Raw genomic sequence first — 15,319 nt, forward strand, 5'->3', positions numbered from 1 at the left:
TGTGGTGAAGGCCCTTTTTAAGTTTCAACGGCAAATGTTAGTTTACATGGCATCCTAGGTGTGGCTGTTAAATTGAATACTATCATGAGTTTTGTGGTATCTCAGTGGTAAATCCGCCAAGGTAACACCATACAGATTCACCAGTACCGCCACCTGGTCTGACGGAATTACCGCCGGATTACAATTGGTGGTAGGCGGTTTTAGTCCACATTTATTGGAGTCCGTAGGCCTCCATGGGGATTTTGGTGGATAATTTCTCCAGTAGAAATTCTGCCGATGTTGCTGTTTTTTTGCCGGTAGGGTGACAGATTTTGCTCCAGCTCTTAGCTGGAGGTAAATCCTTCACCTCACCGCCAAACTTGTAGTATGGAGGTGCAGATATGCAGTGGTAATGTGGCAGTAACAGAATTACTTTCACGTTACCACCAATTTTTCCCACACCACCATATTTCTAATGAGGCCCTATATCATGGTAAACCTGTTCTAAATATGTGTGTGTAATTTTAATATCTGTAGCCCAACCAGCCCCACCTACACTTTCTCATTAGTGGTTCACCATTTTACCGCCATTACAAGCTTTTAAGTCATCTGCTAATGTGTTGCTTTTTGGGCTGTTTTTTTGTTTTGTCTTTTGGTCGTTCTTTAATCCTTATGTGCTTCTGTTTGTTTTCTTTTACTGTACTTTGTTTTTATTTTAATTTCCTTCACTTTTGGTCTTTGAAGAGTACTCTGTGTGTAATCATCTAAAGCGGTAGCAATCCATTTTGATGTTTGTGACTCTTGTCCAGCAAATTGCACAGGAAGCACTAACTGTCCAAAGTCAAGTCAGGTAGAACTATATTTTCTAACAGATTTGTGATCATTTGTAATATGTCATTTCTGGCTTCTGGCTTAATTCTGGTCCATCTTCCTTTGTCAGTCTGGGTTTTTAAGCCAGTGTGATTTCTAATGAGCTGGGACACCACTGTAGCCCGTTTCTGAGAACAGCAAATGATGAATGGCATGTCTAAATGTTCTATTTATGGACCCTTACAACATATAACCATTGCCTTTTGTGAGAGAGCCCAAAAATGGGTGGAATTTTCACATCAAATTTTCATCGGGTCTCTCAAACCTGATAGAATTACTAAGCAGCCAGCCATGTTTCAGGACTTTCTACATTGCGCTTATGAACTTGTCTGGGGGCTGATAAGTGTTAATTGCTTCATGTAACTCGCAATGCCCATGCTCCCAGTATTCTTATGCAGTGTCAGCATTTCTATGAGTTTTCTGGAGCCTTTTAGAACAGCCGTCTTTGGGTTGAATGTGTTCCTCTAAACTGATCCAGCCATGTAGTAAACCTCCTATAGTTTTTTGTAGAAAGGTGTTTCACATCTCCCTGTGAAGACCGTAGTTTTTCTTTCAAATGGGTTGTGTAGTCGTATACGTTTTTCACTTGAGGTGGTCAGTATTTCATTAGTCTTACACGTAGAGCCAATATTGATGGCCATTCCATATGAAGAAAAGTATTCTTGTCAATGATGCTCTAACTTCACAGATTTTCCTCAACCATTGCAGCACAAACCAGTGCTTGCCCTTGGAGACAATTGTACAGCAAAGTGAAATATGTGACAAATGTCACTCTTCCAACTTCGAATCCGGTGTCCAGTCCACCCATGAGTAAGACTGCTGGGAACAGCTCTGAACTATTCCCAAGCGCCCTGAAGGAGCAACTAGTTAGGAACTACCAGGTCCCAAAGATGGAGGGTTTTCAGGACTGCAACTCCCAAGATGCACCAGATATAGAGATCCAAAACCTTCAGCAGATTTCAGAGTCTTTTTCGAAGATTCAGGGAATCGTAAACTATGGGGACACACTTGCAAATCCAGATAGACCGCTTGGTCAACAGGTGCGAATCCTCGAAGGGAAAACCTAGCTTTATACCAACCCCCCCTTGCCTGCAGCAACAGTGCGAATGAAGAAAAACGTTTCTTTCCCTCCTTGCAGTTTCAGCGTTTAAAGAGACAAATAAGTCTTTCCCCTTTCTCAAAGGAAACACGATTTGTGCACAAGTGGGAACTTACTAGGTTTGCCTGTCCATTGTGATGGCTTTTTTAGCATCAGAAACCCACAAAAGGAACTTATTTATTGGGGGACTGCCAGGAGACCAGAGAGGAGCAGAGCAGCAGACAAACACCAACTCCTGTGCTTAGAAACGAGCTGAAAGAAATCCAAGCCAGCAGCAAGCCTTTTAAAGACGTCACCACCCTCACTTGCAATAGGAAGCTAATTAATCAATGAATTACCTCAGCCAATAGGTAAATGGGGTCAGGGCTTTATAACTGAGACAAAGAAACACAAGTGGGCCTCATTACAAGTCTGGCGGTAACCCTGCCAGTGCTACCGGCATGTTGCCGCCGTACTTGCAATATTTACTGGCGCCTGGCTTGCCGGTAACACCGGGGGATTACAACCCTGGCGTTCCCAGAAGTCAGGCACCGGTGAATTGTAAATCCCCATTCCCATTTGAGTCCCATAGGACTCAATGGGAATGGATACCACGGAAGCACTGGCACCGTTAATAACGGTGCCAGTGCTTCCTGTGAAACTCTGCGGACGGGAGCCGTTCCGCCCGCCAGGACTGACACTGGCGAGCAGGGTGGCACCCGCCCGCAGAGTCGTACTCTGGTGGTCCGGTAACAACGGTGCCGGTAGGCTTACCAGCACCGTTGGTACTGGAACGGAACAGTTGTAATGAGGCCCAGTGTATTTTAGGCTGAGAGCTGAACAGAGGAGTTTGCTGAGGGAGCATGAGAGTGCAAGTGAGTGAGAGAGAACCTTCTTGAAGCCTGGAAGAGGGATGTGCTTCACTGAGGATAGAGAAAAGCCTCACTGAACCCCAACAGTGTGGTCTGCTTCAGTGACGGGTGAGAGGAGCCCCCCGATCCCTGAATAGGTGTCTGCTCCATTGAGGGGGAGAAGAAGAAAGAGGAGGAGTGAGAAGTAGAAAGAGAGAGTGACTTTATCCCCAGAAGAAGGGATGCGTAACAGAAGAGGAGGGCTCTGGAATCCAAAAGAGGGGTATGCTACAGTGAATAGAAGGAGAATGAGCAGGGTGCTATGTCCTGGTGAGAGTGATCATGGCACTATATCCATTGGCGTGAATTAGCGAGCACAGAACTATTATTCCTGGGAGAGCAGCAGGTCTCTATATCCCTGGGTGTGGAAGAGTATGCAGGGCACCATATCCCTGAGTATAAGAACAGAGTGGGGAGCCCCTTAGTCCCAGAAGAGTGGAATATGTATCAGAGAGAAGGAGAGCGCCAGTGAAGGTGAGAACTTGGCTAAATCGCAAGAGAGGCATAGATGCTGTGTGCTCCCCAGAATAAATGATCAAGACTGATTTCTAGAGTGACCTAAACAGACTAACTTCCTGTCTGGAACTTTCTGAATGCCTTTTTGCTTGATGTCTCTTGTTTATAATCCTGAGTTCAGGCACTACATTTCCTAAGAAATTTAATGCTACAGTCATCCTGAACCAATTTCCATGAAATAATCGTATGCTCTACTTTTGCTTAATAAAAGCATTTAAACTTGTTCTTGTTCCAGTTATGTGGGTGTTCCCTTGGCCATTTCCCTGTTCGTTCATGAGGGGAAGATTAGATTGAGTTTGCAGAGCGAAATGTTCAAACTCTGCAAGTTACATCTCGTAATCGAACCAAGTGCCCCATTATACTTTTTCAGGTCTTGACATTTCGGGGTCCGTCTGCTCCACTCCTCCTTCCTTGATTTATTGAATTCTGTCCTCTTTCGTGTCTTTCATTGGCACACTCAAAATAAATAATCTTTTTGTTTTCATGGAGCGAGAAATAAAGCAAATTAAGAACAGCAAGGCCATGGTCCTTCTGGTAGCCCATTGTTGTGACACACAGAAAAGGTTCACAGAACCTGACCATTTGTATTCAGTCCCCACATCACAATTCTAGTTTGCCAGGATCTTCTTATCCAGCCCAGCTCCAGAATCCTTCGCTCACGGTCTCACACTTTCAATCCATGGGCCCATCTGTTCATCTTTAGCTGGGCAGTCTCAGCAAATACCCTTCTCATATGAAGACTTGTGATTAGAAAGCAAGAGGTTTGTACTTGTCAAATCATATCTCTTGATAGTTCTTTCAGAAAACTTAATTCCTTCTGAAATACAGGCTTACCTTTACCACATCAGGGGCTAAGTTATCTATGGCTTTCACCAGTGCTAATAATTGATTTTAAATTGGTTCTCAGCAGCTTCATTCTCTCCCCGGACAGGGTTGGATGAACAACTACAAGGGAGGAACCAAGATTATACAGCAGAAGAAGATAGTCGTCTCAGCTGTACCATGCACATTGTGGCAACCAAGGGAACAGACTCCCCTTCAGATGCCCTTTTCCCACTGCTGCTTCTCCCATGTGTTATATATTTCCCTTTTTGCATTGGTAACTAATGATTTTAGCTCAGAACCTCGTACATGACATTTTGAAAGGAGGCTAGAAAACTGTGTGCACAAACTGACGTTCTCCTGTTTATGCAATAAGGAATACAAAACAAAATTGCTCAATTTTTCCATTGTGAAACGCTGGACTTGTTTGAATTAAACATAATAAAACAAATCAGACTTGTTCTTTTTGCCACAGTGCCAAAATCTGTAAAAATGTATTGGTGGCAAAACTATTCACTCCATTTCGTATAAGACATGCAGCAAAACTGGTGCTGAGTGCATTTGCGGGATCCATACTGACAGTTAAGTAACTTGTTTTGCGCCCTGGTTTATCCTACTGGAAATATGACAAATGTGTCCAAGTCATACTGTACTGCAAGTAACCCGTCTATTTATTTTTTCCCTCTTAGGTTCCAGTCAGAGAGAGAAAGTGGAGATCGTAATTTTGCAATTGGATACTACCTAAAAGAGAAAAAGGTTTTTGTTCTTTTTTACATTTGTATTTGACAGCTGTATATGTTGTGGTGATTAACGGATGCTAATACCGACATAAGCTTCAAGGTTTCTTTTTAATACAAAAAATAGTACTCAAGAATGATGCTGTAATTTTGGGGTCTTTAGGATATGTAGTACTTAGGGCCAGGGTTGGCGGTAAAGATACAACAATGGGACACAGCACAAAGTTCCAGGCAGGCAGCTCCCCTGCGATTTGGTGCCCATTTCTCTTGCCCTTTTCTTGGGATAACAAGTGGCACCTTTGCCTTGTTCTGTGTTTCGAGATTTGTTACCTTCTGTAGTGTTCTAAGCTCTCCCCTTCTAATGGATTGTATCCTCCCGTGTATTCCTCATCTTAGATATTTGTATCTTCCAGCTTGCTGCTTTGGACATTTTTCACCAGAGGGCACTGTGCTCGATGCAGTGGTGTCGAATGTCCCTCGAGGGCCGCCGTTGAACATCAACATCATCCGTAGTATAAAGGGCTCGAGCCACGCCCGTTAGCTTCAGTTCCGTTTTTCTGATAGCTTGCTTCGTGACACGAAAACGGCGCTTCAGTTTTTCAAGTCATTATGTCTTCATCGTCGAATCCTTCCATGCCCAAAACTGGCTTAAAAAAATGTCAGAAGTGCAGGAAGAAAATGTTGATCACCGACCCCCAATTGAAATTGTCTCTGGTGTTTGGGCCCTGAACATCGGGTCGACGAATGCGGTTCCTGTCAGACGATGACCAACAAGGCTCTGAAGGAACATAGAGGTAAACTGGCGGTGGGGGAGGAATCCTCGAAGTCTTCTTCGAGAAAACAAAAAGAATCTAGGGAATCGGGTGGAAAGTCTCTGCATAGGTTGAGGAAATCGAGATCGAGAAGTTGCTCGAGGAAATCTTCCTCGTCTTCGTCGAAAAAGTCTAAGGAGAGACGACACCGATCTCCTTCCTCCTCATCGTCGGCTGAAACAAGGGTCACCCCTTAGCCTTCCAAGCATGATTCCTTTGAAAAGTGGGAGGCTTTCAGAACCTCCATGTTAAACATTTTCGAGAATGCGGCCCAAACCCCCTCGAAAAAATAGCATGGAGACCATGCCCCTTCTCACTCCAAAAGTGACAGACGGAGGTCAAAGACCAGACGCGCGAGATCCAACGACAAGCCGTCGAGGGTGTCATCAGAGGATATTTCCCCGACACCTAATAAAAAATCAGACATACATGTGCATAAATCGGAGGTGACATCTGTCAAGATGGCGTCGGGAATCCACCCGCCATCGTAGTCCATGTTGAAGGTTACTTCGACGCATCCTTTGAAGGCGCTCTTGAAGCCGACCTCGAAGATGGCGTCAACACCTTCCTCAACGGCATCGAAGCCTCCTTCGACATTATCGAAGCCAACGTCAATGACTTTGACGCCGTTATCGAGGCCATAGTTAATTCCGGTGCCAAAATCAACACCCTTTTCGAAGCCAAGATCGATGCCTGTCGAAAAAGTATACCAGCCACAGCCTAGACAAGACTTTTTCAGATCAATGACTTCCATTTTGGAGGAGCAATCCTCTGAAGAAGTTTTTACTCCGCCTGGAGTGAAGTTTGGGACTATAGATGTCCCGGAAGAATTAGTAGATCGTAATTCTAAAATGGCTGATTTATATGAATGCTTTCAAACAGCAAGTGGCCTGGATACTTCCCCTGAGGTAGACTTTGATAGACCCGACTCCGCAGACCATGCAGACATGGGTTACAGAAATTTAATGAATAGAGTTATTGAATTTATGGGATGGAATGCAAATTCCCCAAATTTTGACCAAGATGACATGACGGACATCCTCAATAAAGGCCCTAAATGAAGGCCCTAAAAAGGACCCTGTGCTTCCTTTTCATAAGGCATTACAGAAAAGGGTCATGGCCACATGGGAAACCCCAGATTCAGGCCCAGCTATAAATAAAAAATGTGTAAGGAAGTATAGGCCTTCCTCAGCTGGCCTATACCTATCAAAACATCCCTCGCTTGAGAGTTTAGTGGTGCAGGCGGCCACATCTACGAGACAGTCGGCCTACCCTTCGATTCCCCTGGATAGGGACGACAAAAGGATTGATGCCTGGGCCCGGAAAGCTTTTTCTTCAAGCAGTATGGCTTAAAATCCACGAATGTAACTTGCACTCTTGCAAGGTTCACATACACCCTGTGGGATTGTATGACGGCAGCGGCTGAACACATCCCTGAGGGCGAGGAACAGGAAGGTTTTCTCGCAATTGTCAGAGATGGAAAGGAGGCTATGTGGGATGGACACTGCTGATAGCATAAGCAGGTCCATGGCGTCTAGCACAGTCCTGCGCAGATTTGCATTGCTGAGAAAATCTGGTTTTGCACCGGATGTGCAATCCAAATGACTCAATATGCCTTTTGACGGCTTGAGGTTGTTTGGCAGCAAGGCAGACGAAAGTTTGGAAAAGCTGCAGACCGCAAAAGCGGCGGCTAAATCACTTAGTGCCTCTATAAAACAACCTCAACAACACTCCTACTCAGGGTCATCTTCCTAGAGGAGTCATCCCTTTCGTTTCTACTCGTCATTTGAGAGAGGGAAGGGACAGGCTAGTCAGAAAGGACTTTTATCACTTCCATGGAAGATTTACTGCGTTGTAGAAAAATTGCACCAAGTTGCGTTCTGCCTTTATTTTGTGATAAAAAAACTTACCTGTTAGGGCATTACCCTGTACACTGTTTTTTCAGTGCCCCCCAGTTTTGTGACTAGTCAGAAAGGACAACAAAGAAAGATCCCTCATGGTGGAAGAGGAAAAGGTGTTAGATCAGCACCAGCAGCGACAACTGTCCCCTCAGCCACTTCTGCAGCCGCTGCAAAGCCACTCTGAGGCCTTAACCCACAAGACCCTGGTGGGGGGCAGGATCACTGAGTATCTGAACAAATGGCGGGGCATTACTTCAGATGCTTGGGCACTGGAAACAGTAGCCCAGGGTTACTGCCTTCCTTTTCTACAAAGACCATCCACCGGGAGCCAGCTCTGCCAACATTCTAGACCCGCTCCTTGTGCAGGAGATTTTAACCCTGCTAGAGAAAGGTGCAATAAAACAAGTACCTGTAGCGGAGAGGAACAAGGGTTGGTACTCCCCTTACTTTCTCATCCCAAAGAAGGACGGAGGATTGAGACCCATTTTGGACTTAAGAAACTTGAACAAGTTCCTCAGGAAGGACAAGTTCAAGATGGTAACCCTTTCTCAGATCCTTCAGGCTCACCAACTCCAAGACTGGTTGGTATCATTGGACCTTCAGGATGCTTACTTTCATGTGCCGATCAATCTCAAGCACAAGAAGTACCTGAGGTTCGCGATTGGCAATTCTCACGATCAGTTTCGAGTTCTGCTATTCGGGTTGACCTCTGCCCAAGGTTTTTCACCAAGCTGATGGCAGTGGTGGCAGCGAGTCTCAGGAGAGGTGGGATTCACCTCTACCGTTACCTGGACAACTGGTTAATCAGGGCGAGTTCACCCGAACGAGCCCAAGAACATCTGACCATGACCTGCCATTTCTTACACAGACTGGGCTTGTCCCTCAATTTCAAGAAGTCACAAATGATACCACTCCAAAAGCTTCAATTCATCAGAGCTATACTGGATACGTCCCCGGGCAAAGCCTCGCCTCCCAAGGAGAGTGCTCACCACATTCTGCCGATGGTAACAAAGTTCCAGAACGCCCAGCATCTAGCGGCCTTCGATTTCCTCAGGTTGCTCGGTCTCATGGCATCCTGCATTTTTCTGGTGCCAGAGGCCAGATTGAGGATGAGATCCGTTCATTGGGCCCTCAGAACTCAATGGTGAATATGGGGGATCTTTTGCAGGTTTCCGACCAGAGTCGCTCAGGATCTACTATGGTGGGCTTGCAAGGACAATATCCTCAAAGGAGAATCTTTTTGGCAACCTTAGTCGGAGATAATAGTAGTGACAATGCTTCACTCACAGGGTGGGGAGCCCACACCAATGATCTTACAAATCAGTGGTCGTTGGTCTCCATCGCAGTCCAAACTGCACATCAACCTTTTGGAGGTGAGGGCAATCGGACTATCTCTGAAAGCTTTCTGCCCTCTGTACAGGAAAGCATGTCCTGATAATGACGGACAACACAGTGGCCATGTACTTCTCCAGCATGGGGTCTGGCATTGTTAGGACAGTTTTTCTGAAGTCCAGTTAAGGGCCTAGCAAAACCATTCTACTGAGGCAGTACAAGACTCCACTCTTAGAATAAGGCTGTACCACCTGAGTTCGGGGTAGCGTAGACAGAGCAGCCAGGCTTATCTTAGGAGGGAGAGAGGGCAGTAGATACAGTACAAGTGAAAATTGTAATACAAATGATCCAAAGAAACACTGAAACACTATGTATTATAAAAATAAAGGATTTATTTAAATACAAGTAGGCCCAGATAAATCTAGGGGTTAAGTAAATACTGAAACATTATATAAAATCACAATATAAAACACAACACTATACTTGAAAGTACACAGACCCAAGTATAGACCTTATTTGGAACACCTAACAGTAGTTCTAGGGAAGTCAAAACCTTGTTATACACATTTAGTATAGGCCAAGCCTATTCCTTGGGAGTAAAAGACCAATGGTTATTTTTAGATTACTTTTGGTAATACAAGGACAGTAGGCCCTTCCAGTTGTACAGTGACTCTTGTAACAAATCACATAAACAGTCAACTGGCCAATATACTTTTGATGAATAGTGAAACACTTATTCTAGGTGCAGTAAAAACCTATCACTACTTTTGTCATAACACACAGTTATACCAGGTGAGCAAAACCTAATGGATGTAATATACAATTACAGATGCTTTGGAAATCAGGGAACCCCAGATGGAGATTAGCAATAACTCTTGTAACTTGTTTTGGATGGCACACAGCTAACACAAGGTAAGTAAAACCCACTTACTTTAACTTCACAATGAAGGGGAAAGTAAAACCCAATGTCACACTTTAGTGAATAGATATTCTAGGTAGGCAACAACCTAATGTAGACTTATTAAAGACAGGCTAGCAGCAAGTCAGGGGAAGCAAGACCCAGTTGGGGGACACTCATACAGTTATCCTAACAGGACTAACCTGGTGATACCAACACATTACTTTTGTAAAGAGGCACAACCTAATCACAGGAGAGTAAAATACCTTCACATCTACTTTCTTGTAGACTGGCAAAACAGTGGCTAAGGAAGAAAAGATGTTAACCATACTTTTAAGAACAGTGCATCACACATTCAAGATCAGTAAGAACTTTTGTAACTGTTCACTCTTAGAATTACAGTTACCAACCAACCAACTCTTTACAAGTAAGTAAAACACTTGATTTCTTTTCTAGGCAGAAGTCCCAATCCCTTCAAAGTCTTTTCCCTTAAAGCATGAGTGTTCTCAGTGGCAGAAGGGGGGTCACTAGGACTAGTGACCAACAGGCAGTGTTAGAATAAGTTCTTTAGTAGCAAAAGTCAGGGTTTCCTTAGGAAAACTGGCAACCAAGTGAGGACTTTACTTCTAGGGTTAGAAGAGGGTCCAGGGGCTTCACAGAAGACACCCCAGCAGGATTCTAGCAGTGGGACTGGGTGTACTGGACGAGGGACCTCCCAATCACAGAAAACACCCTAGGACTACACAGACATCCCAACAGGCTTAAGGTAAGTATATACCCAAGCCAACACAGTACCTCAGCAATGAAGAAGAGATTGCAGCAGGAGAACTTCAGGGACTGCAGCCAAATACCCGGTCACTGGATTCCTTGTCCTGGAGACTGAACACAAGACCTCAGAAGGGACTTTGCAGCAGGGATCGATGAAGAAGGCTCTAGGCAAGATTTCTCTCACGGCTGAATGCGGTTCTGCGGGTTTGGCGCCTTTTCAAGGAGCACAGATGAAGACAGAAAATCGCGGTTGAATTCTCGTCGTTTAAAAGGTCCAGCACTCTTGTGAGGGGACTTTTTGGACTCGATTCGTGTCTCTGGAGATAGACCAAGATGCCCACGAAGTTTCAGCGAGATTCGGAATTCGGAAGACCGTGCACCGCACAGTGGCAGGAGGTCCCAGGGTATTGGGGTATTGCAAGAACGCAAGGTCGCAGGAACCCGTGGGATGGCTCAAAATGCAGGTCGTCTTGAGTCTAGTGGGTCTCACCAGGCTCTGGGTTCGGGTCGTCGTTTTCGGAGACCCCAGGTCGATCGGAAGGAAGGGCTGCAGCAGGCTCCGGTTACAAAGCAGGCTCTCCGGCCGCTGGAAATCATTCCCGCCGCTTTTCCTTCGTCATCCTCTTCGGTTTTCGGTTCCAGTGGTCGACATGACTTCAGCTTCCAGGTTTCCAGTATTTATCAGGAACTGCAACACAACCTCTGCATTCTCTCCCCGCATTTTACAAGAAAGGGGCGTTTGGCTGTCCAATCAGGACAGCCAACCCCCCACTGGGATTTGGCCCAGTTGAAGGAAGACCTAAGACAAAGGAGGGGGAAGTTTGGGACCCCTCCCCCACTTCCTGTGCTTACAGACTGACTGGAGCCTGGGCGGGGTGTCCAGGGGACTCCCGCCAAAGACAAAACTCAAACAAAGGATTTTCCCACCCTGGATGTCAGGGGAAGGAACAAGAAACGACAAGAAACACTAAAATGGCAGAAAAAGAAGACAGGGGCCATTTTGGTAAAAATGAGCACCCTTAGGTGCCTTTACTGCAGCTGTGATTACAGTACGCGGTAAAGGTGCACCAAATTAGTAAAAGGTATCACTGCCACCAGCCATTTAAGGTAAGCTTGTCACTGTAACAGAATTGTTACAGTTTAAATGTGAAAGGGGATACATTGTATCTCCCCAGCACTCCACATAAGGTGGGGGGTGCTGGTTTCACAGAAGTAAATGTAAAAGGGATCCAAAGATCCTTTCTACCCTTGGGAACTGTAGTTCACTCAAGGTTAGCACAAGAAAGTTAAATGGGGAGCCCCTAGGGCAACCCAGCAACAACAGGCACTTATTGCCAATAAGTTGTTAGACATGATAACTTTAAAAAGACACTATGGAGAGTCTTAAAAATGACACCCATAAAAAGAGTTAAAGACAGGTGAGTGTGGAAAAAGGTTCCCACTCACTGAGGTATTAATGGAAAATATCTCACTAGCAAAACAAAAAGTTCTGGAGTTGAACCAGGCAAGGAAGATTTACCAGCCCTGTGGAAATCTTACCTAACACTCGTCCCCCCCAGACTAAGGAACAGGGGAAGCTAATCCTCACCTGGATAGATCTCTTGTTTCTAGTCGGTTAAACTGTTTGCTGAGTCAACTAGCAATCTTTTTGTAACCCTTGCTGTGATACTTTTTCTTATATTAGTTATCATTTGCAAACTATATGACCTACAAGTAGTGTTGGGCACTTTACTCTTGTCTAAGGTATAGGGGATCTGTTTAAACAGTCCCTCAGAAGTTGTGACAACCTCTGAACCTACAATAGGCTTTTTAAAGGGGTTCTTATAAAGAATTCCCTTAGACCTAGAGGGGTCTCCATGATTCCTCACCACCTCTCTCACATGAGCAGGTTGGGTCTCAGGTATCCTAGTTGGAGGGGTTGTGGCAAAGCATTGTACATCCTTCCACTTCCTCTTAGATCTGTTTTTATCTTGGTTAGGGTTTTCCCTTCTAACTCTAGGATTTACAAGGGGGTCTTCAGCAGAAGAGCCCACAATGTCAAGGGGTTTAGCCTTAGACATATCTTTTCTGGATTTCCACCAGCTTTGAGGTTTACCAGTCCTCAAAGGCCTAGTTAGGTTTCCATCTTGTCTATCCACCCCTTCCTCAGAAGTAGTGTGGGTCAAAGACTTTAGAATTGGAACTGAAATGGTAGAGCATGGTTTGTGCTCCCATTTCCCTAATAGTCTAGATTTTGATTTGCCTTTGTTAGAGGTTGCCCTGCTAACATTAGGACTTACAGTAGGATTCGCTATAGAGGATCCTACTGGTTTAGAGTGGTCTCTTGAAACAGAGACCCTAGCCTTGTCAGAACACCTATCCATCTCTCCTGTAGGAGTAGTTGGAGTCACAGGCTTTTTATTAGAAGGCCTAGGAAGAAAGCTACTCTTAGGTTTCTTATAACTCTTTTTGGTGTTCAGTTTTTCAGGCCTAGAAGTTACATTCTGGGCACTCTGAACTAAAGGAGAAAACTCAATTCCTACCTTGGGGTCAAGGAAACTCCTGGCCCTCTTAGGGTTGTTAAAAACACCTAAGCTTTGTACATCCATCTGGATCACCTCCACTGTAAGTGGGTTTTCAGGCGTATCCATGTTTAGAGTTTTTGGAAGCATTTCCACTGTAAGTGGGTTTTCAAATGTTTCAGCCACTACAGGTTTAACTGAAGGGGCCTTTATTCTAAAGGACATACACCACACAGGGTGTGTGACATGAACACTAAGGTTCTTGTCGGGTTCAACAAAGTTTTTACACAGTGTTATAGATTGGACAGGAATACATAAGTTTCTATCCACAGGTTGAACCACTTCCACTCTAGGTGGGTTTTCAAGAGGTTCTATAAACTCAGTGTTAACTGAAGGTGGGGTCACAGCAGTGACCTGGTTAATGGTATTACACCATATGGGTACTAGGACAGAAGTTTTTAAGTTTCTGGGAACTAGTTGAACCACTTCCACTACATGTGGTTTTTCAAGAGGCTCTATCACCTTAGCAGCAGCTAAAGGTGGGGTCACAGGAGTGACCTCTAGCTTTGTGGGCCTAGGGGCTTGGTCCCTATTTGAAGTTATGGGTGCTACACCCAAGTGCCCTTCAGAGTGGCAGTTAATGCCTTTTATCTCTAAAGAGGGGTCTCCTAAGGGGACCTCTCTTACTTCAAGGTTAAGAGCCTCAGCCTTTTTACAAGGGGGCTCAGCTGAGTCTAAGACCACAGCTTTTCTGCTATACTCAGTATTGACAGATTTCTTAAGGGATGAGGAGACAGCACTTTTTGACCTACATCTATGCTCAGAGTCCCTTAAGGAGTATAGATATGTAGAAGCTTTTTTCTTATATCTATCTATGAGAGCTGTTTTTACCCTATCCCAGTTACCTATTTCTACTTCAGGTAAATCCAAGAGCACATGGTAGTCCCTCTTGGGAAGTCTAAAAAGAACCCAGGGTATTCTATCACTCTCACACAGACCAAACCTTTTACAAGTGAGGTCAAATGTTTTCAGCCATACAACAATGTCACACTTCAGATCATACTGACTCACCAATTCTGGAAACCTGGAAGCTGAAGACATAGAAGAACTGGAAAAAGAAGAGGGGTGCAGAAAATGGTCTTCTACAGACCTGTTATACTTTTTCTCATATTCCCACATCTTCATATTGTGTTCCCACAGGAATTGTCTTATATTCAGTGCCTCAGATATCTCAGAGCACATGGTAGGCAGTAAGGTAGAGGCAGGAGAAGGAGAGGGGGGTGAACTAACATCCTCCTCATCAGAACCCTCATATTCCTCCTCTGAGGAGTTTGGACAGCTGTCTGAACCCTCTTCATCCTCACTCCCAGCAATATTGTAAGAAGTGGACACAGGTTCACTGGAACCATGCATATGGTCCCATAACCTTTGTAATAATTCAAGCTTACTTCCTTTACAATTGAGGCCCTTCTCTATACAAATTGTGACCACAGTTTCCATTGCAACATAAGAGAAGTCCTCAGGCCTAAAGCAGGCCATGGTGTTGGTTCTTGTGTTAAATACAATAAGTACACTTTACCTTGGCTAAACCAAACCTACTGGATGGTTTCCTTTGGACACAGTGTATATCAATAATCAATGTAATGCAATCCACCTTGATCCCAGCGCATGCCAACAGTGTTAGGACAGTTTTTCTGAAGTCCAGTTAAGGGCCTAGCAAAACCATTCTACTGAGGCAGTACAAGACTCCACTCTTAGAATAAGGCTGTACCACCTGAGTTCGGGGTAGCGTAGACAGAGCAGCCAGGCTTATCTTAGGAGGGAGAGAGGGCAGTAGATACAGTACAAGTGAAAATTGTAATACAAATGATCCAAAGAAACACTGAAACACTATGTATTATAAAAATAAAGGATTTATTTAAATACAAGTAGGCCCAGATAAATCTAGGGGTTAAGTAAATACTGAAACATTATATAAAATCACAATATAAAACACAACACTATACTTGAAAGTACACAGACCCAAGTATAGACCTTATTTGGAACACCTAACAGTAGTTCTAGGGAAGTCAAAACCTTGTTATACACATTTAGTATAGGCCAAGCCTATTCCTTGGGAGTAAAAGACCAATGGTTATTTTTAGATTACTTTTGGTAATACAAGGACAGTAGGCCCTTCCAGTTGTACAGTGAC

At 44.5% G+C, this 15,319-nt stretch overlaps 1 protein-coding gene across 2 annotated transcripts in view; it reads left to right on the plus strand.

Annotated features, from left to right (window-relative positions):
* Nucleotides 1-15,319, plus strand: part of GLS (glutaminase) — a 1,476,479-nt gene that overhangs the window by 616,609 nt on the left and 844,551 nt on the right. For both annotated transcript variants that reach the window (XM_069615676.1, XM_069615675.1), the window contains exon 10: nt 4,866-4,932. In XM_069615676.1, coding sequence (XP_069471777.1) covers nt 4,866-4,932 — 67 coding nt within the window. The remainder of the gene's footprint in view (nt 1-4,865; nt 4,933-15,319) is intronic.

Source organism: Ambystoma mexicanum, chromosome 9, assembly GCF_040938575.1.
Source record: "Ambystoma mexicanum isolate Mex_15411 chromosome 9, UKY_AmexF1_1, whole genome shotgun sequence".
Taxonomy (NCBI): domain Eukaryota; kingdom Metazoa; phylum Chordata; class Amphibia; order Caudata; family Ambystomatidae; genus Ambystoma; species Ambystoma mexicanum.